Source organism: Cetorhinus maximus, chromosome 8, assembly GCF_964194155.1.
Source record: "Cetorhinus maximus chromosome 8, sCetMax3.hap1.1, whole genome shotgun sequence".
Classification (NCBI taxonomy): Eukaryota; Metazoa; Chordata; class Chondrichthyes; order Lamniformes; family Cetorhinidae; genus Cetorhinus; species Cetorhinus maximus.
Window position 1 is genome coordinate 41923733 of NC_135886.1, and position 22583 is coordinate 41946315.

General features: G+C 43.1%; 1 protein-coding gene across 1 annotated transcript in view; it reads right to left on the minus strand.

Annotated features, from left to right (window-relative positions):
- LOC144683582 (signal peptide, CUB and EGF-like domain-containing protein 3) overlaps nt 1–22583 on the minus strand; it is a 421925-nt gene that overhangs the window by 119847 nt on the left and 279495 nt on the right. The window contains exons 6-7 of the mRNA XM_078546743.1: nt 19314–19430; nt 5676–5792 (exon numbers count right to left, since the gene is read on the minus strand). Of these exons, the coding sequence (XP_078402869.1) occupies nt 5676–5792; nt 19314–19430 (234 nt within the window). The remainder of the gene's footprint in view (nt 1–5675; nt 5793–19313; nt 19431–22583) is intronic.

The following is a 22583-nucleotide window of genomic DNA, read 5'->3' on the forward strand; positions in this document are numbered from 1 at the left end:
CAGAGGTACTGTCTTCAAATGAGAGAGAAATTAAATTATGGCCTTTTCTTCCCTCTCTGGTGCATGTAAAGATCCCATGGGACAATCCAAAGACTAGGAGAGTTCTCCTGGTGTTCTGTGTAACATTTATCCCTCAACCAACACCGTCAAAACAGGTTATCTTACCATTCATCTCAGAGCTGTCTGTGAGACCTTACTAAGCACAAATCACTTACCACATCCAGCTACAAAGCAACAGTGACTGCACTTCAAAATTAATTCATGAGCTGCAAACAGGTTTGCAACATGCTGAGATCATGAAAGGCACAATCTCAATGCAAGTGTTTCTTTTTCCCTAACAAGTGAAAAATGTCTGCTTTTCCAGAGCCAAAGAGAAGCAGTTCCCCTAAGTCAACAACAAGCATGACCCTGTTGGACACAGACAACTTGGAGTGTATTATTTGTGTAGGAATGAGTGTTGGATCTGGGACTACATTGCAGCCGGAACAACTTGTGCTTTGGCATCAAAGCGGGCACTGGTAAATCAAAATGGCACTTGTGGAACCAATGGTAAAATAGCTTCAATATTTGCTCTGGGATGGAAACAAATCCTTTTCCAGTGCTGGGAGAAATTTGTAGCTGACCTTTTGCACCGATGTAGTGAGAAAGATCTTGTACACGCTCAAACAGGGTCGAGTTATCTGCGTGAAGAAGCATCAAAGACCGCAGAGAGATGGATAACCATCTGCATCACGCTCGAGTAGTGTTCAATCATATCTTGGGAGTTACCTTTTTCTAAGCTGAGTCCATTCTATTCAGTTTGTAAACCCAACTCCGGCTACTGTGCAGTAATGTGTAACTGCAACAAATAATAGGGGTTTAAAAAGGAAGAAAAGATTTTTTTTAACTGTATATAAGTTTCCACAAAATATGTTTTATATTTATTTTTCTTTCCCTTTTTCTCAATTTCTTCTCCCAAATTCCCCATCCCCCTTCATAATTTAACTCTCTAAACCTCAGTAAATCTACCTAGTGGGTTTCAAGTAAATCCACCAAGGCCATTATATCCCTGATGGTCAAAACTAAACATAGTACTCGAGATGGGGTCTGACCAAGGCTCTATACAACTGAAGTATAATTTCCTTCCCTTTGTATTTCAGCCCCCTTGAGGGAAAGGCCAACATTGCATTAGCCTTTTTGATTGTTTTTTTTTGTACCTGCCTACTAGCCGTTAATGATTTGTGTATAGCCAAATCTCTTTATAGCTCCTCGTTTTTCACCATTTAGAAAATACTTCAATTTGTCTTTATTGAGTTCAAAGTGAGTAATCTCACACAAACCCATACTGAACTCTATTGTCCACTCAGTCTGTCTAAGGACCTTTGCAACTTCCTGTTCCCATATGCACAACTTACTGTTCCTTCTAAATTATGGGTCATCTTCTTGGATATAAAATTCTCTAATGCTTCATTAATAAACATGATGGAGAGTTGAAGACCCAGATCATCCAATGTAGTTGCAAAAAAAAAGATTAATAGGAGTGGCATATCTCACTGAGTGACGTGGATATACCTGCAGCAATCAGAGGGAGAGGACAGTGAGGTCGGGGGAGGGGTGGGAATCAAACAGTTCGTGTGTGGAGTCATGAAAAGAATGAAAATGCAGGTAAATGTTAAAATTTGTAAGGGGAGAAGACAAGTCTTTGGCCCAAGGGAGTGCAGGGTAAGGGTGAAAGTTCTAATTCACATCGGAAAAGGTGTTGTGTGAAAAAGTGGTATGTTTTGTTGCTTGCATTGAGAAGAGCTAAGTTGTTTATTTAAGGGGCTGGCGTGCGGGCGCGTGCCTGACACGCACGAGTGTGAAATAGTGCGCAACGCCGTCGGGCGAGCTTCCCGGCGTCAGCGTGCATTCGTGCAATATTTCGGTTGGCGGCCGCGTGCGGGAGTTGGTAGCGCGGCAGCCGACAATGAAGAGGGCTGTTAAGCCCACTAATGAATTAATTAAACTGAATTTTTTCCTGCCCGTCCAACCTTATGGTTGACGGGCGGCGAAAAGGTTTTTGAAGGAACCTCATCCATGGGTAGGATGAGGTTTCCGATGTTAATTAAAAATAAAAAGAAGTTTTAAAATCTCATTTTTAACATGTCCCTGCTCATGAGACAGTCACATGAGACAGAGTCACATGAGACAGTCACATGAGACAGAGTCACATGAGACAGTCACATGAGACAGAGTCACATGAGGGGACATGTTTACCTTCATTTTAAAATCTTTATTTTGAATGTTAGAAATCTTCAGCTCCCTGAGGCAGCTCTCTGGCTTCAGGGAGCTTTCACTGCATGCTCCCCTGCGCCTGCGCTCGCCCTCCTCTCCCACCCACCCCTACCCAGACAGCGCTGAGTGTTTCAGCATTTAATTCACGTTTCATTTCCTGCCAGCCAGCAGGAAATCGCGGTCGGGGCCCGATCGCGGGCGGCGGGCAGTTTCGCAGCCGCTCCCGAGCCCACCTGCCCACCGCCCCCATCCGACGAGGTAAAAATCCTGCCCAAGATGCTTTTAGTATAAATTGTATGAGTAGGGGGTGCACGGTTGGGGTGAATGAGGGAGAAAACAATAGGCCGATGAAAAAATTTGATAGCGGTTTGCTCAGAGAAAATAATGCAAGCGTTTTTTGATTGTTCCTGGGAAATTTCAGGTAATCGGAAAAGTGCAACAGGTTTGTTTCTCTGATCTATGGGCACATTTAAAGTTTGACACACACTATATTCAAAAACACATAGAAGAAACATTATCTTATCACAGGATCATCTTATCCATAGAACAAACACCATTTATTGTTGCAGAAAATGGATGGCAACATTTTTCTCCCCTTTCTGACGGTGTGACTCTTGAGCTCCACAGGCAGCTGTGCAGGGTACTGCACCTGGATCTGAACCGTCCTTCAACCAACACAACAGCTGCAGTTTCTGACCAGATTCACAGGAAAGTGATCTGGACTAAGAACCTGGATGGGTTTTCCAGATCCCCACTCCTGTCCTAGACCAGGAACATTGACTTAATTCAAGAACACCACGACTGCCCTGGCTGAATACAATAAAGACCAGGGGCTGAACCTTCCTGCTCTGTTTGGCTCAATACCACACCAGCAAATGTCATCACTCATCGAATTATTGATGCAACTGAACACTGGATGATAGGAAGTGGAGGAACCAAACCTGAAGCCCAAAAACCGTAAACAAATAAATAGCTAATGGTGGACAATATATACTGAAGTCTCCTCCAGCATTTATAAACAAATAGGAGAATGTTGCTCAGTCAGAAAATGTATACTGGCCTTCAAAAATCCTGAAAAATTTACAATTTAATATTTACAAACAAGTTAGGGTAAAGCTCTGCCTAGGAATATTTTAACCCACGTGTTCCTTATCTCTGATCTGACATTGGCCAGCATCAATAATGGTAGAGGGTGCTAGTGCGAACCTTTCACACCTTCTTAAGCTGTGTTCCATTCACTTGCACAATTGAGCAAAACTGAATTGTTTCAATGTATTGGATCACTGTTATTTACAGAAATGCATTAGTTCACTGAACATTAAAAAGAGGAGCACTAAGAAAATAATTTGATTTGCAGTCATTACAATGTCTACAGTGCAGTGGCAGAATGTTGTAGGAGCTCAACCTACTCAGAACTCATTTTTGTGAATGTGATCACCAAGATTAATTTGAAAAGAGTTGGGGGTGGGTGAGGTGACTGAAGGAAGGGTTGAAGAAGTTAGTTTTGAGGAAGCTTCTGAAGGAGGGAGAATAATATGTCAAGGAGGAGGCTTTCAGCATATCGGGTCCATGCAGGGAAGGGAAAGGGAACACTGAAGTTAGTGTGGACAAGAATGATTGAGCTAAAATAGCCACGCAAGATTTAATACAGGATAGGCTGCAGACAATGGCTTTTTAGATAGGTTGGAGTTAGGGCATTCAGAGTACAGAGTTTCTGGCAGCAGCTAAATAGGATGGCTTTGGTCTCAAGGAACAAGAAGCAGCCAGACAAGAGCGGTCGTCATGAAGTCAAGGAAGGCAACATAGGGTTAGACCTAAATATCTTTGACATACAGATTATTTTATTTATTCTTTCGTGGGATGTGGGCATCACTGGCAAGGCCAGCATTTGTTGCCAATCCCTAATTGCCCTTGAACTGAGTGGCTTGCTAGGCCATTTCAGAGGGCAATTAAAAGTCAACCACATCAGGAGTCACAGGTAGGCCAGACCAGGTAAAGATGGAAGATTTCCTTCCTTAAAAGGCATTAGTGAACCAGATGGGTTTTCATGACAATAGTTTCATGCTCACCAGTACTGAGACTAGCTTTCAATTCCATATTTTGTTTAAATTAATTGAATTTAACTTCCACCAGCCACCATAGTGGGATTTGAACGCCTGTCCCCAGAGCATTAGCCTGGTTCTCTGGATTACTAGTCCAGTGATATTACCACTACTCTTATCTTGCCCTGTTATGTTGCTGAGGGATGGGATGTAGTTGAGAAATACTGTTAAAAAGATATTAAAACTGTGTTCTATCACTGCAGGAATCACTGTAACTGCCCCATTCAATTCAGATTATATGCTTCCTCTAAGAATTCCTCCTATATCTAATTCTAAACTAATGAAGTCATGAAACATTCTCTCCTGTCAATCACAGTCAAGCATGAGCTCTTAACCTTTAAGTTAATTAGTCTTTAATTTACATAATTCATGCTAGTACCCGAGGGGTCATACAGCCTTGATTACTGCATTATGTAGGTTTGAGACATTTCAGCTGCTTATTAAGCCTTCTTATTTCACCTGAATGGTTTCATGTTACAGATCTATGGCTTCATTCTATTTACTGAGCTTGGAGGAAGATTGTTCTGGTCTTTGTACAGCAGCATTGTAAACATGTTCGTTTTGAATTAATTTACGATATAGCTGCACTATTGCTCTCTCCTTTGCCCTGGTTCTTTCCTTTTCTCAGGCTCATTGCTTATCCATTACCCTTGGTGCTGTTTTTCTTCACTCATTCACGCCACAGAATTCCCCTTTATCTCCTTCCCTTCTCTACATTTTCTGTCATCTCGTGCCAGATGTTCTGCTCCCTCCCATTGCCATACCCCAGCTTTGAAACATATATCAAGTCACACCCTCTATTCCAACCATAGCCACCGGCCTAATACTTTTATGATTTACAGGTGACAAATGCTATGGGCGGTATAATTGGAACTCTCAGATTTTAGCAGAATCCCAAAATACTCCATTGTACACAGGGTACACACCAAAAGGTTGGAAACATCTCAGCTAAAATGGGAAACTGGCTGCCATTTCAAAATTCTACAGGTTATAATGGCTGTGACAACCTGAGTTAAGGTAGGTTACCTCCCAAAACGCCATGAATTTGGGGAAATTCGAATTGTCTCCATCAGGCAAGCAGATTCTTGGTTCCATTTTATTGAAGATTCAATTCTAAACTGTCTAGTCATACAAGGATATTTCCAAAGTTTATTTAAGGATATAAAACTCTCCATTCATGGCTCAAGCATGTGTCTTCCTGTGGCCAGACTTGTCAATATTAATGCAAACACTTAGCTAATTTATCCTAACATCTTGCTAAACTGGCTGACCGACACTAAGTTGTACATGTCTCTGTGGGTGTTGTAGGAAAGTACTGACCTTTGCATGTCTTCCTGTCAGGCTGCAATGTGAACCCGACTGGGCAACTACAGCGGACTCCCGTGGCAGCATCCTGACACGTGCTGTCACAGCCTCCATTGTTCACAGCGCAGGTCTCTGTGGGAAGAGAAACAATATGCATGGAGATCAAAACAACGTGAGATTAAATGCCACCAGAGACAGCTTTACAATGCACGTTACAACAGTGACTACACTTCAAAAGTACTTTATTGTCTGCAAAGTGCTTTGATACATTTGGTGAACATGAGAGGCACTACATAAATGCAAGTCTTTCCTTCCTTTCACTAGGGATGTCAGAGCTTCCTGTGCAGAAACACCAATCTGTCTGGAGTTCAATAGAACTGGAACCAGTGGCTTTTCCTTTCAGTTCGAGGAATGAATAGAGGAGCTGGAAGGTTGTTAATGTTGTATACCAATTATATAGGTCTTTCTTCCCCCATCCAATTTTCTTCTCAAAGTGCTGTGAACTCTTGCCAAGGTTGCCGTTCTTCATGCCTGAACTTAGACCCTGGTGATTTCACCTGATTTTTATTTTTAGCCTTATTCAATTAAAACCTGAATATCAAATAGCCCAATCTGACACTTTAATCTGACAGGGCTATAGTATGAGAACAGAAAGATTACAGTGGTTTATTCAGAGCTACTTTGCTACTAAATTTCTCTGTTATTTTTCAATTTCCTGCCTGCCCCCACCACATTCACGTTATTGTCTCTTTAGTGAGACATGCTCATGTGTGCTATCTCATGCTGCTGTCTGCTCAATCCCTCAAATCCAGCCCACCTTCTACTCTAGAGAGCTGGCAGAGACTGGTCAAGCTCAAGGAACAAGCACAAGCCTGAGGCTGAATGTCAATAGAAATTGAGATTTGAATTTGGGTTTCCTGAAGTAAAAATCAAAAGTATAATAACGCGACAGATCAGAGACTACGCAGATTCCCTTGAATAAAAGTGATTTGCAATGTGCTGAGCTTCCTGGAAATCTGCCTGCAGCAAAATGAAAGTAAATTACTTGGTGTCGTATGATAACACAATCTAATTAATGTCAATTGATCAGCTCCACATGTCTTACATAAACATCACGTGACACTGAATCTAAACAGATCCTTTCTTAATCTCTTAGCAAACCATTTAAGTGTAGAAACTGCTTTCTCACATTAAGCCCATGGGTCCATCAGCAGGTGGAATTATTTTTTTGGAGACTCCATCATTGAATCAAATGCTGATGCAACACTGCTGTCATGTACACTTTATATCAAGGTGGTGTAACCAATGCTTATCATATAGAAGGGCAGTGGAGTTGACAACTTGGTATGAGCATACTTGGAATGCGCGTGCAGTCCTTGTTGCCCACAAAAAAGCATTGAAAAGATGCAGAGCAAAACTGATCCCAAATGCAGCAGGAGTGAGCTAGGAGCAAAAGGTGAAAAAAATCAAACAGGAAGTCCTGTGGTGCAATGGGGAGCGTCCTTGCCTCTGAGCCAGCAGCTCTGGGTTCAAGTCTCACTCCGGGACTTGATGGCCAAGGGAAAGGTGTTTGTGACCTGACCAAACAGGTTGATTAGCAACTTGCAAGTCCTTCCAATACACCTATGGCAGTCAGTAAGAGTGGGAGAATCTCCTGGTCAGCCAGAACTGTGTGGTAGCTACAGCTCAATTGCCTCTCCACGTTGAAAGACTCCATGCGCAGGTTCTTGCCACGGGCAGCACTCTGTGACAAATGCCCTCCTCACTTTGAAGGACAGCCAGAAGAAAAGAGCAAATAGATATGGGAAAGTGGGTGTGCTTGTTAAATATATTAAATAACTTAAATATAAATCATTATAAAGGAAAGCTAGTAGTAGCCAGGCAGGTAAATATGCAGGTTTTCAGGGCATTGACAATGCAGATGGATGTGAGTCTGAGAAAAATGAAGCATGAGAGGCTGAGCTTTAATGAACCAAATCTTCTGTCATTGTTTCACTTTCAATCTTCTCAGTTCTCTGTTAAATGGAAAGCACACTTATAAGGAAGACATTGCAATTTACGTAGCACCAAAACCAAGAAAGCTTTGAGTAACCGGGATTTCATTTTTAGAAACCCAAAAGTCTTTAGAAGTAGTTCTCACGAAAGGTAATTAATTTAACGTTGGTGTTTCTCTTTCAATTCCTGTTTATATTCCTCTGCCAGTATTTTGTTAACTGTTTCATGCCTGACCTTCTTGTGCATCTGTCACTCACTTCATCTCATCACTCTCAGCTGTGCCTTCACCTGTAAAAGTCCTAAACTCTGGAATTTGTTCCCTAAACCCCTTTGTCTCCACATCTCCCACTTGCCCCCAAGACACTCCATAAAACCCATCTCTAACTGTGTTTTTAGTCACCCTTCCAATTAGTTCCTTCTTTGGCTCAGCTTCAATTTTTGTCACATTACACTTCTACGAAGCACTTTGAGATATTTTTCTGTATGAAAAGCAAGTTATTGTTGTTGTCTATTTAATTATAGCTAAATATATTAACCTGAGTATAAAATTGGTCATTCCAAAGCAAGTATAATAGTATGGTATAAGAAGACCATATTTAATCCAATACACAGATTATTATAACCAAGGGTGATTCTTAGCCTCTTGGGTCACAAAATGCTTCAAGCCCAAATTGTATTTAAAAAAAGTACAGGTCCCAATCTTGACTGGAGTGGGTTTTCTGAGCATGGGAAGGGGTTATGTTGTGTGGAGTTTTGACTCCTGAACATGTGTCTTTTGTTCATCCAGTAGGTTCTCCACCCAGAAGCAAGCCTGATTGATAGGTTTGGAACTGTGCCTGGAGGGGAACGTTCCAGAGGAGGCCACAGGCCAGAAGCAGCTAGTAAAGCCTGCAGCTGCATCAGTGGGAGCCAGTAGGGGGGAATGATATATTGCAGCTTAGCTTGGGGAGCTGGTGGCCTGGGTTGGATGGTGAGGAGAGGGCCGATGATGTGGGGAGTGGTGGGGGAAAGCAGTCCTCCTGGCCCATTAGCAGTGCTGTAAAGATATTTACCTCTTCCATGAAGTAGTCCTCTCCTCCATTCAGCTGCCGGGTTTCCCAAGGCCTGGGAATCTCGGCCGGCCAGGGTTAAACCTGGAAAACAGGTTAAATCTGAGGCAGGCAGCCACACTATAATACGTAAGCGACCAAATTACCTCCCTGCAGTGGGTTGCCTGCCTATCCTGTTAGAAATGGAAGCGGGTGGCTTGGTTCAGGTTGGAGGTTTTTAAAATTATAACATCTCATCCAACCCCAACCCACTCATTTTAATTTGCGCTTAAAATGACTACCATAGTTCCCAGGTTGTAGAGGATAACATTGTCTTATCAGAACAACTGTAAAATTGTAAAGAGTGAGAACAATTCTATAAAGCCCTGGAATCCTAACAATCCCTCAATCACAAGTCAGCGTTATGAAGTTGTATTTCTTCCATTCTGGAGCGGGTCAAAGAGATGGGGAATGGTCACTGATGAGGGGAAGGGAGATGGTTAATAACATTTCTCTACAATTCTGTAATTAGTCTTAATTTGTGCAGGTCGCACAGCAGATCCTGACTGCTGGACACAGTTTACTGATGGTGAACTGATGCCAGTGAAACCTCAACTATTGACCTGCATGCAAAGCACATTCAACTCAATGTATGAAATATTTCACCAGCATTTTGGGGGGAGTGGGGCTGGTGGTGTGCGCAGAGGCAGCATAAATTCAAATACTCTTGGCCCTGTCATCCATGACAAGCATTTAAAGTTTTCTGTTGGCTCAACTGCGTTCTACAAGTCACAGGAGTACAATGAAAAAGCCAGCAATGATTCCCAATTGAGTGCTGGCAGCCAATGTAAACACTGCAAACTATGTAATGTCAGGCCTTTAGAGAATTCATTAGAATCGAACAAATGTAAAATGTGTTAATTCTTTCCAAACAAAAACTCGCCATTTCTTATTTGATGTTTTGTTTTAAACCTAATTCCGAGAGATCTAATTATTGCATTGGAAGGTGTACCTTGGTGAGCCAACAGATTCTAAACGTTTTCCCTTTTTTTTGTTCTCCCTCAATTCGACACACCATTATCAATCCTTGGCCAGGAGTATAGAATTTCCATTTAAATCAGTCGTATTTCTTATTTACAGATTACAATAGAACAGGTTGTCTATATGGTTATGTACAGTCTCAAGTCAGCACACTCCTTAAGGCCTAGACAGTTTGATAACTGTCTCTGGAGTTTGACAATAATGTAATTGTCATTAGGCAATCTTACCCTGCCTAAGTAGATTAATAGTCTTGCTGGGTTGATTCATTAACCTCTGTGGGGTTTTGAACAGGGGCTGTTACCAGCTGTTTCATTCTTCCCTAATTGGGAATGATATGTGGGGGATCAGCCTCTTTCTGGAAGCCTACACATATTCCCTTATCATTTTAATAGTCAATAAACAAGACCAAAAAAAAGTGAAAATCATTACTCTTTGTAAATTTACAAATGTATCTATAGTTGCGAACCATTACCAATTCAAGGATGGGAAGCAAGAGAATTGTAGGTTGAACATTTGGAAACAGTGCTCCAATTTTTTCCTCACCTGAAGGTGATAAACAAAATAGCAGAACATACAAACGTAACAGTGCACCAGAGTCTGGAAAATGGCTTTCAACTAACAGAGGGGGAGGAGGGTTCAGGTGAAGGGAGATTTAGAAATCCAAAGATAAAAGTTGCTCGGAAAAGTATATCAATGTGGTTAAAAAAATAGCTAAGTGGGACAGTAAAGGATAGAGTTTAATGGTAATAGTATATCAGAGTGCTCCCTCCTCTCCTGGCCTCTCCATCTAGACCCCACCCCTCTCTGGCCTGCCCTCTCTGAGACCCCCTAACCACACCCGCACTTACCTGCTCCTGGACCCTGAAATTTAGAATCTGTGCACAGCTATTAGTCCCAGTACTGGCTACTGCTTTCGCTGGCACTGTTGGGAATACTAAGCTGCCAGCCAATCTGAGCCAGGACTTACGAAAAAAAACCTTGCCATCTGAAAAATCCTGCCGATGATTTCACGGTGATCAAGGTTGGGAAATAATTACTCCAGGGTAGACAACATTTCAAAAGAGAGGCAGAATGGAAAAGGAGGAGGGGTATACCTGATAATAAAGGATAACATAAGGACATTAGTGAGAAAGGATCTTGGTTTAGAAAATCAAGAAATAGAATCAGTATGGGGTGGAGATTAAGATTAGCAACATTCAGGAAACACTGGTGAGTGTAGTCTATAGGCCCCCTCACAATAGTTATACCTTTGGACAGAGCATTAAACAAGAAATTATTGGAGCTTGTAACAAAGGCAATGTAATTGTTATGGGGTCTTTACTCTTCAGATAGACTGGGCCAATCAAATTGGCAAAGGTAATCTGAAAGATGAGTCTGTAGAATGCTTTCATGACAATTTACTGGAGCCATATGTTATGGAACCAATCAGTGATAAAGCAGATCTAGAATTTTAGATCCAGTATTGTGCAATGAGGCAGGGTTAATTAGTAATGTCATAGTAAAAGGTCTACTGGGAAATAGTGATCATAATATAATTGAATTTCAGATTAAGTTTGAAAATTACATACTCTAATCACAAACAAAAATCTTAAACTTAAATAGAGCCAGTTACATAGGTAAGAGGGGGAAACTGGCTTATGTTGATTGGGTAAATAGACAAAAGGTCTGGCCATAAATAAACAGTAAGAAACAACAGAAACAATGTGCAAGGGTATGGGGAAAAGGCAGGGCAATGGCACTAGGTCATAATGCTCATTTGGAGAGCCAGTGCAGACATGTTGGGCTCAATGGCCTCCTTCTGTGCCGTTAAGATTCTGTGATTCTGTGATTTAAGAAACAATATAGAATGTTCAACAAAATTCATTCCATTGAAAAACAAAAACTCAGTGAGAAAGATCCAACCTTGGCTTACTAAGGAGGTTAAGGATGATATGAGATAAAAAGAAGAGGTTTATAATGTTGCAAAGAATAGTAGCAAGTCTGACGATTGGAGTGTTTTAGAAACTAGCAAAGGGTCACCAAAAAGTTGATGAAAAGAGAAAAAATAGAATATTGTTGTAAACTAGCCTAGAATACAACATCAGGTTGTAAATGCTTTTACAATTATATATAAAAAGGAAGAGAGTAGCTAAAGTAAATGGTAGTCCCTTAGAAGCAGATACAGGAGAAATTATCATAGGGAATAAGGAAATGGTAGGGACATTGAACAAATAATTTGTGTCTGTTTACACAGTAGAAGACACAAGTTACACACCAGAAATAGAGGGTAACTAAAGGCTAATAAGAGTGAGGAAATTAACGTAATTAATATCAGCAGAGAAACTCAAGGGACTGAAGTCTGACAAATCCCTAGGACATGATGACCAATATCCAAGGATTCTAAAAGAGATGGCTGCAGAGATAAAGGATGCACTGACTATTATTTTCCAAAATTCCTAAGATTCTGGAACAGACCCAACAGATGGGAAGCTAGCAAATGCAACACCACTACTCAAGAAAGGATGAAAGAAGAAAATGGGGAACTACAGATCAGTTATGCTTTAGACATAGTCATTGGGAAAAGGCTGGAATCTACTATTACCGAAGTCTTAACATTGCACTTAGAAAAGCACAGTAGAATTAGAGCAAGTCAACAGGTTTTATTAAAGGGAAATCCAGTTTACAAATTTATTAGAGTTTTCTAAGGATGTAACTAGTAGGTGAGATGAAGGTGAACCAGCAGATGCGGTATATTTGGATTTTCAAAAGGGATTTGATAAGGGGTCACACAAAAGTTCAAAAGTTTAATACACAAGGTAAGGGCTCATGGAGGTGGAGGTAATATGCTAGCATGAACAGAGGATTGGTTAACAGACAGGAAGCAGAAAGTAAGGATAAATAGGGCATTTTCAAGTTGGCAGGCTATGACTAGTGGAGAGTCACAAGGATCAGTGCTGGGGCCTTAGCTCTACATCTACATTAATGACATAAACAAAGTGACAGAGAATAATGTATCTAGGTTTGCTGACGAAAAGCTAGGTAGGAATGTAAGATGTGAGGAGGACACAAAGCGGCTACAATGGTACGCAGACAGGTTAACATTTTTTTTAAAAGGGCGGCAAGGAAGCGGGTGTACTATCTTCGGAGAGCAGCCCCCCTAAGGTGGTACCCAGCCTTTCCTCCTACCTGCCTCCTCTGTAAAACCCATCGCTCCCAACACCGCCCACCCACCCCACCCCACCCCCTTCCTAACCCGTCCAACACTCCCCGCCCAATACCCTAGACTTGCCTGGCTCCGGGATCCACAGGCCTTCTTCTTGAGCCTGCTTGCATTCCCGGCAGTGTCCACTAATGCACTCTTGGTGCTGCTTGGACTGCAGGAGCTGCCAGCCAATCCAATTGGCTGCTGGGTCCTGAGGGCGGGACTTCCTCCCCAGTGAGGGGCAGAGGTGTCCCGCCGGTAGCCTATTTTAACCTGCCCACAGCGCATTATGGCTGCAAGTTGGGCTGGTGTGCAGCGAGTCTGCTCCATGCTGACTTTGCTTCTGGGGAGGGTGGGGGTGGGTAGGTGAGCTGTCCACTCCCCCTGTAAAATGGTGCCTACTGTTTCCCCTAGCTGGGGAATCTAGAACAAGGGAACACAGTTTCAGGATAAGGGGCTGATCATTTAGGACGGGGATGAGGAGAAATTTCTTCACTCAAAGGGTTGAGAATCTTTCAATTCTCTACCCAAAGGGTTATGGGCACTTCATCGTTGAATATATTCAAAGTTAGAACAGACAGAATTTTGGTCTCTCAGGGGATCAAGGGAAATGGGCAGTGGATTTGAAGTGGAGTTGAAGCCTAGAATTGCCATGAATGTACTGAATGGCAAAGTAGGCTCAATGGTCCGTATGTTCTTCTCTTGCTCCTATTTTTAATGTTCTTATGTCACAATTTATATTTATATTGTGCTTTTAAAGTAGTAAAATGTCCCAAGGTGCTTCACAGGAGTATCATCAAACAAACAAAATGTTGACTTAACAGATGTTAGGACAGGTAAGGTAGGTTTTAAGGACCATCTTAAAGGAGGAAAGAGAGGGATGGAGAGGAAGGGAGGTTTTGGGAGGGACTTCCAGAGCTTATGGCCCATGCTGGGCTGTCATCTCTCTGCTATCTGACCCAAGTAGCTTTTTGTCATGTTTGAGCCTGAACTGTCAGTATCGAGAGGCCATTTGGACCCAAGTGGAATCCCAGCCGTGCACCATCATTTTTCCAATTGAGCACATTCCATAGGATGATACTGGCTGATTATTTGAAATGGGAACTGTAACTGAACTTTTTATTTTTCCTTGTCTGATCCAGGGATGCTGAGGCCAATTACAGAGCTCCTGTAACTGAGCATAACTAACTCAGCACAGGTTTTCAGCCAAAACCAGGATTTCTCTGTCCCATATAGTAGGTTACAATGAACTGAACATTTCTAGGTATAATAATGCCGTGCTACAAGCTAAACATGCTGCTATGAAATAACATCTACAAAGACTTTCACTCAACTACAACTGTATGTGGGATTGTGTTACGCTACAGTGATGAAGTGTTGACATAGGAAGTAGCTGTGAGTGACACTGTATTGGGTGGGCCCAGAGATTCACCCTCTAAGATGCAGGCATCATTTCTTGGAGCAGATATACAATATCAGGTTAGCTTGGTTGGGTGTTTCAAATGATTCGTCCTTCTGATAGCGTGCAAGACAAGCACATCACTGGGAACACACTGAACCTGACATGACAGGATTAATGCTCCCCATATTGGGCCTACGGTTGTCATCTATTTTCTTGCTTTTAAATAAGAAAAAGAAGATGGAGGCTTTGGGCTGAATACTGCCACAGCCAGTGTGTCAGTTTCAGGGTGCCATTCTCGATGTCAGCCATTTTGGCTGACGCAGGTCCAGGTGCACGAGAAGGTCATCAGTCCTCACGAGGTGGGCAGGTATTTAGGCACATGAAGAGCCTTGTAAAAAGTAAGTTAAAGGGGCCGACTGGGATTTTCCGGATGGCTTTCAGTTTCCTGATGTGACAGGGGGCAGGTCAGCTACCCAGAGGCAGGCAGACAGCAGCAGGGAAGCCTGCCTGGCTGGGGGTACAGTCAAAGGCCATCCTGTAGAGGGCTGATGTTCAGTGGCTGCCTTATACACCTTCCCAACTCTCTCCTCACCCTCATCCTTCGAATATGGCATCAGTGTAAGTTGCAGATGGTGGGACCATGGACCTCCTGCTTTCCTCCAAACCAACCCTTCCCGCACCCCAACCCTCCCATTCTGCTTGCATGTTTTCTGATACCCAAGACCTGTCACCTGGACAACCTCAGCAGAGCCAGGAGGAAGAGCAGCAGCAACCCCATAACAGTGATGAGGGGGACCGTCACTTGGCCTTTCAATACCAGCCACCAGCTCAGACACTGGCACTCCACAAACTTGAGGCTTCGTATAGAGCCGGGAATAGCACTTGGTGAATCACCGGGTAAGAGTGTGTTTCAGACAGGCTGGGGGGTAAAGGTGGCTTGTGTTCCCTGCAGGGAGAGGCCACAGACAAGTTCTGCTGCAGGATACTCAGAAGAGGTCTTTGATGGGGCAACACACAGGACAGCACTGATGGGGATGCACACAAAGATACTTGGCCTGTCGGACAGTCTCCTGTCACTGAGTAGGAGCATGGAGCAGTCCCGTTCCAAAGTGGTAGAGGGCAGTGCCCAGAGATTAGAGTCCATCCCCTCCAGTGTGGAAGTGGTGGCCAACTCCATGGAAATCTATGAGACTGGCCCATTATAGAGTGTCTTGTGGCTGTTGCCTGAACTTCCAATGCAGCACAGGGAGTATCCTCCCACCATCGCAGCACTGCAGTGTGAAAGCTCATGGCATCCATGGTTGCTGTAAGCTCAGACTACTGTTACCATGGGTGCAGATCTCAGACATCAAAGGGGCATGTCTCATAGCAGTCTAGCAATCGGTGCTCCAGCAGATTACTTGGTTTGCTGAGGTGGCAGGCAGTGGGAGTGGCAGTGGCACTGCGGGGGACCAATAGGATGATGGCATTTGTGTTCCAAACACTGCCATTGCGCTAGCGCCCTTGCTGCTGCCTTCCAGCGACCCAGCCGAGAATGCTGCCACCCATGCAGTCAGAAGCTGGACCTTCTAGTATCAGAGTTGCTCGATGGAATCCTGCAAAGACCATCTGTAGTCTCCCCACTGAAAGTCAGCAGCCTTCCACCAGTCATGCTGTAGTCACTGGGAGAGCACTGCCTTGGAGCACGAGAGCAGGCAAAGGGCATGTGCAATCTGGGCACTAGGGGAATGCACAAGGGTGAACTGCTGTTTGTATAATTTGACCTGCTGATGGATAAAGCTAGTTTGTAAAGGTTTTTGTTAGTGACTTTTATCTCTGTTGGCTAAGGGCACTGTGTGATGAGAAGTCTGCAATGGGTGTGACAGTGGTGAATGGTGTGTCCATGTTGGGATGGGGCAGTTGGTTCACTGGAAGTACAGCCTCACAATTTGCTCTCTCACAATTCTTCCAGTTACATGTGGCACGGGAAGTTCCTACCTGCCTCCTCCTGTCCATCTTCTTTCCCCTCTTTCTCCCTTCTTCCTCCAAGAGCTTCCTCTCTCTTCCTCTTCCATTTCCTGGTCATATTACAGACTAGGAGGGACTGCAATAGCTGCCCTCACACCCGAGTCAGGTACTCCTCTCTTCTCCCTGGCTTTATTCAGGAACTGGCAAAGAATCAACTCCAAGAGCCCAGCATAGTTCTGTACCGACCATGCTTAAGCAAAAGCTACTCAAAAACTCAGCCTGTAGATGAGGTGTACTTGGATTTCCAAAAGGCATTTGATAAGGTGCCACATCAAAGGTTACTACACAAAATAAGAGCTCATGGTGTTGGGGATAACTTATTAACATGGATAGAAAATTGGTTAGCTAACAGGAAGCAGAGAGTAGGGATAAATGGGTCATTTTCAGGTTGTCAAAATGCAGCCAGTGGAGCGCCACAGGGATCAGTGCTGGGGCCTCAACTATTTACAAACTATGTCAATGATTTGGATGAAAGGACCAAATATATGGTTGCTAAATTTGTTGATGACACAAAGATAATTAGGAAAGTTAATTGTGAAGAGGACATAAGGGGCAGAATTTAACGTCCTGCGGGCGGGTGCGCGCCCAACCCGATTGGGCATAAAATCGCGCGAGAAGCCGGGCGAGCATCCCGACATCATTGCGCACTCGCGCGATATTTCGCTTGGGGACACACGCAAAAGTCAGAAGCACACTCACTGACAATTAAGAAGGCAATTAAGCCTATTTACGGCGCAGTTGACCCTGATTTTTCATTGCCCATCCCACCTTACAGTTGGCGGATGGGCAAATCGGCCAGGCGGCCTTTGTATTTTCCATCAAACCTCATCCAAGGGCGGGATGAAATTTCCGTGATGAAATAAAATAAAAATAAATTTCTGTGGACAGCATTTTTATCAGATATATTTTCAGGTGATTGATTATGATGCATGGGCACTTTTTTTTTTACAGCTTTTAAAACCTTTATTTTAGCTTTCTCAGGCCTCCAGCTCCTTGAGGCAGCTGTCCAGCTTCAGGGAGCTTTCTCGTAGCAATCACCCGCACCCGCGGAAACGTCATCACCCGCCCTCTTCCCACCCCCACCCCGGCAGTGCTGAGCTTTTCAGCACGCATTTCACTCTGGCTGGCTGTTAATTGACCAGCCAGTGTGAAATCGCGGTCGGGGGCTGATCGTGGTTGGGGGCCCGTTTCCCAACCGGTCCTGGGCCTGCCGATTGGCCGCACCCACCAAAGGTAAAATTCAGGCCAAGGAGTCCGCAAAGAGATATGAGTAGATTACGTGAATGGACAAAATATTGGCAGTTGGAGTATAACATGGGCAAATTTGAACTTGTCCATTTTAGCAGAAAAAGTAGAAAAGCAGCACATTATTTAAATGGAGAGAGATTGCAGGACTTTGTGGTACAGAGGGATCTGGGAGTCCTGGTACATGTATCATAAAAAGTTAGTATGCAATTACAGCAAGTGATCAGGAAGGCAAACGGGATGTTGTTGTTTATTGTGACAAGAGGAATGGAATATAAAAGTAGGGAAATTTTGCTACAGATGTACAGGGCATTGTTGAGACAGATCTGGAGTAGCGTGCAGTTTTGGTCTCCTTATTTAAGAAAGGATATAACTGCATTAGAAGCTGTGCAGAGAAGGTTCGCTGAGCCGATTTTTGGGATGAAGGGGTTTTCTTAGGAAAGGTTGGACCTGTATCCACTGGAGTTCAGTAGAATGAGAGATGGTCTTATTGAAACACTTTAGATGCTGAGGAGACTTGATGGGGGTGGATGCTGAAAGGGGGTTTGCCCTTCTCCTTAGGAGCGACTAGGACTTGGGGACGCAATTTAAAAATAAGGGGTCTCCCATTTAAGATGGGGAGGAGGAGAATTTTTTTCTCTCAGAGTGTCATTAGTCTGTGGACTTCTCTTCCCCAGAGGGCAGTGGAAACTGGATCATTGAATACTTTTAGGGCTGATTCTTGACTGACAAGGGAGTCAAAGGGTATAGGTGGTAGACAGGAAAGTACAGGCCACAATCAGGTCAACCATGAACCTATCAAAAGGCACAGCAGGCTCGAGGGGTCAAATGGCCTATTCCTGCTCCTAATTCATATGTTTGTATGTATGTAACACCTCACCTGCAATTTGCTGAGTGACCCTTTAATTAGCACTAGTTCAGGTCCAATCTTGCAGCAGAAGGCTTGATCTTTGGTGAGTGATGTATTATTTAGTTGTCTGGACCTTTGTGGTCCAAGTTTGGAATTATGGTGTCATGTCACTCGCTTGGGCTGTGTGACATCAGGGTTGGGCTGTGTGATGTCAGGATAGCACTGGTTCAAAACCCTTCCAGCCCACAGAGGGGATGCACCCACTTGTACACTTCCCCTGCTGCAATGCTGTGTGGGCTGTGCAGGAAGCCGCTAACAGTGCAGGGTGCACCACAAAAGCAGCACTAGGCCGCCGTAATAATGTTAGAGGCCACACTACGCAAGGGAATTTCCAACTCCAAACCTCTCCCTAACATGCTGCACTGTGGATGGATGAGAAACGGTTTTGCTCCTGCAGTTCCCCAAACTCCTGTAATTCACTTCCTTAATCAACAATTTATTTTCTTCTTGCAAGAATGAACAACTCTTCTTGACTGCTGTCTGTCTGACTACACTTTGGAAAGAAATGACCTCAGTATTTACTGCACTTCATTTTTGCCAAACAAAAACCTCAAAGTCAATTCACTCTTTTAGATTCCCCTCAACCACCCAACACCCCCCCCCCAACAACACCTATCCTGCTCTCCACCCTCAAAGTCTCCTAACATCTGTAAATCCATCCAAGCTTAGCCTTTAGATTTCTGGCAGACTTCACCGACCAGCTCTGTTTCCCATTATATGTGGAAATGGTGTATGAAATTGTAAATCCAAGCCATTTCCTTGATTGATTACATCAGATTGCTCAACTCCAAGACTCCGTTTTTTGTAGTTGTTTGCGGTATCTCAGTTTAAGCCAGCCACTCACCAACGCATGTTTTCCCATCTGAGTGCAGGGCAAATTTCAGATGGCATCCGCACTTCGGGCCTTGATCGGTATCATCACACGTGTGCTGGCACCCTCCGTTTCCATAGTTACACGTCACTACAGAGAGAAAATACATTATCAAGTCTTGATAAATGCTCGAGGGTTAGATTAACTGACCCCCAGCCTCACAAATGTGTCAAAGAACATGTTTTGAGATCCTTATCCAACCACAGCAGGGAACTATCGCCTTTTATAGTTGGGAAGCAAACCATCTTAGGAATGTTTCTTTTGTTGGTTTGTTTTGTTTTCCATAAAAAAACGCTACTAGTTAGAAAGAAATTCGATATAATCTGATTTTGTTTGTTTATTTTGTTTTCCATAAAAAAATTACTACTAGTTTAAAAAATTGTGATATAATCAGGATCACATTCCCTATCAATTAAAAGAAAAACAGTCCAATGAATTTTTGTCAGAGGCAAATTTCTGGAATTCTGCAATAGTTGTGAGGGGCACTGTTCCTTTAATGTATCGCTTCATTCTCGCTCCTTCTGTGGCTCAGGGTTATTACATCCCCAAAATGCCAAAATCACAATTCAGCAACAAGTTCCCAGGGTTTTAAAATCCCCAAACTTGAGTCGTGTTTCATCCTTTTCCTCATAGTCTCTGCCTGAACCATGCAACATTCTACACCTCAATGGGACAGGCAGATGACCTGCTTTCAATGTTGGCAAATGTGAGGGCATCCACTTTGGACCTAACAAGGATAGAACAGGGTACTTCCTAAATGGTGAAAAGCTAGAAACAATGGGCGTCCAAAGAGACAAGTGTTCAAGTAATAGATTCTTAAAGTGCCATGAACAGGCATCGAAAATAGTCAAAAAGGGTAATGGAATTCTGTCCTTTGTATTTAGAGAACTAGAATACAAGGGGATAGAAGTCATGCTTCAGGTACACAAAGCCCAGGTTAGACCACGTTTGGAGTACTGTGAGCACCATAATCTTCTGGGCACCACACCTTAGGAAGGCTATATCGGTCTTGGAGGGAGTGAGCATAAATTAACCAGGATAATCCTGAGACTTCAAAGGTTAAATTATGAGGAGAGATTTCACAAACTGAGGTTGTTTTCCCTGGAGTTTAGAAGGTTAGAAGGTGATTTCATTGAAGTTTTCAAGGTGTTAAGGGGAACAGATAGGGATCGACCCATGGTTCATCATTATATGGCGGTGCAACACTCTACAGATGTGTCTTTCACTCCACGATTGCCCAGGTTTTATGAGAATTTTATGCCTTCAGGGTGGCACTTTATTTTTTTTAAATGCTTAAATGGAGCAAAAGGTTTTGTAGAAACTACAACTCTTATTTTTTACTGAGAGTCCAAGATGAGAGACAGAACCAAAGCTGTGATGAAGATGAGACAAATCAATATGGCTGATTAGGTCTTGGGCTGTTGCTGAGGTCATAGTGGGGCTTTGGTACAATCCCACGCTCTGTTGATTTCCAGCTACTACTTTTTAGGGAGAGGTTAAGAAAAAGATAGCAATTGGCCACAGAGGAGAAAATAAGGCACCAGATGGGCACCTTTTAATGGCAATTTGGGATGTCAGCTGGTGCAAATTTGGTCAAGTTTTGAGGGCCCCTCCCCAATCGCTGCCTCTATCACAAAGGAGAAGACTGGCCTGGAAATGAATTGCAAGAGAAAAGAACACTGGGGGAAAAAAGACAGTTTGCATATTCTTATGGGACAGTGGCATATTCATCCCAACATCAGAACTATGAATGGTACAGCATTAAATTTGATATCTGCTTAAAGATCCTTGTTTTGTGGGGGGAGGGGGGCGGTGGTGAAAAAACCTAAAAAAATAGTTTGCCCCTACAACATTGATACATCTCTAAACTCCTCAACTTTTGTTTTTAAACCTGCACTGCATTTATAGATTATTATCCTTCTCCCCTACTGTTCCTCTATCAGATGTAGATTTTGTTTACAAAAAGAAAATCAAACTCGGGCCAAAGTTGTGAATGCCCAAGGTATTTGTATTTTTTGGTGCTCGTGGTTCCCGTCTGTTATGGTATTTTGCTTTGCCCAGCCAATAATAATATAGTAATACCAGACAGCAGGATCAGTGGGCCTGCGGTTAAGGCCTGATTACCACCATTGGTAATTTAGAAATATACTCCCTCCCTTATTCATCTCCCACCATCCCCAATGACTGCAAGTATTTAAGGCTTCTGACTGTTTTGCACATTACAAATTGGACATGGGGGACAGATATTATCTTTGCAAATATCCACCAGATTATTTCAATTTTTAAAAAATGAAGATTTTGGTATGTACAGCAGCCTTGTCACCATGGGTGAAGATAGATTATTCTTCAGGTGTAGGCCCCTTTGTCAAAACTCCCTGTTTTTCTTTCTCTGTACAGATGATGATTGACCTGGTGTGCATTTCCAGCATTTTTTATTCTCACTTTGGTATCCAACATTCAGAGAATCACAGAATCTTTACCGTGCAGAAGAGGCCATTCGGCCCATTAAGGCCACACTTGCTTGCTGAAAGAGCATTCTACCGAATCCCACTACCCTGCCTTATCACCGTAACCTTGCGCATTCTTTCTTTTCAGGTAGCAATCCAATTCTCTTTTAAATACCTCAATTGGACATGCCTCCACCACCTTTCAGGAATTGCGTTCCAGACTCCAACCACCCTCTGGGTGAAAAATCTTTTCCTCACATCATTTCTACTCCTTTTTGCCATTATTTTGAATCTGTGCTCTCTAGTTCTTGATGTATTCTTGAGTGGGAACAGTTTCTCACTCTATACTCTGTCCATACCCCTCAAGATCTTGAATACCTGTTTCAAGTCTCTCTCAGCCTTCTTTTCTCCAAGGAAAACAGTCCCAACCTCCTTATTCTATCCTCATAGCTATAGTTCTTCATCCTGGGAATCATTCTTGTGAACCTCCTCTGTACTCTCTCCAATGCCTATATATCCTTCCTCAAGTATGGAGCCCAGAACTGGATGAAATACTGCAGATGAAGCCTAACTAGTGTCTTATACAAGTTCAACGTGACCTCCTTACTCTTGTACTCAATGCACCTATTAATAAAACTTAGGATACCATATGCTTTATTAACTGCTCTCTCAACATGCCCTGCCGTCTTCAATGATTTATGTACATATACAATGAGGTCCCTTTGTTCCTGCATTTCCTTTAGAGTTTCTCCCTTTATTTTATACTGTCTCTCCACATTCTTCCTGCCAAAATGAA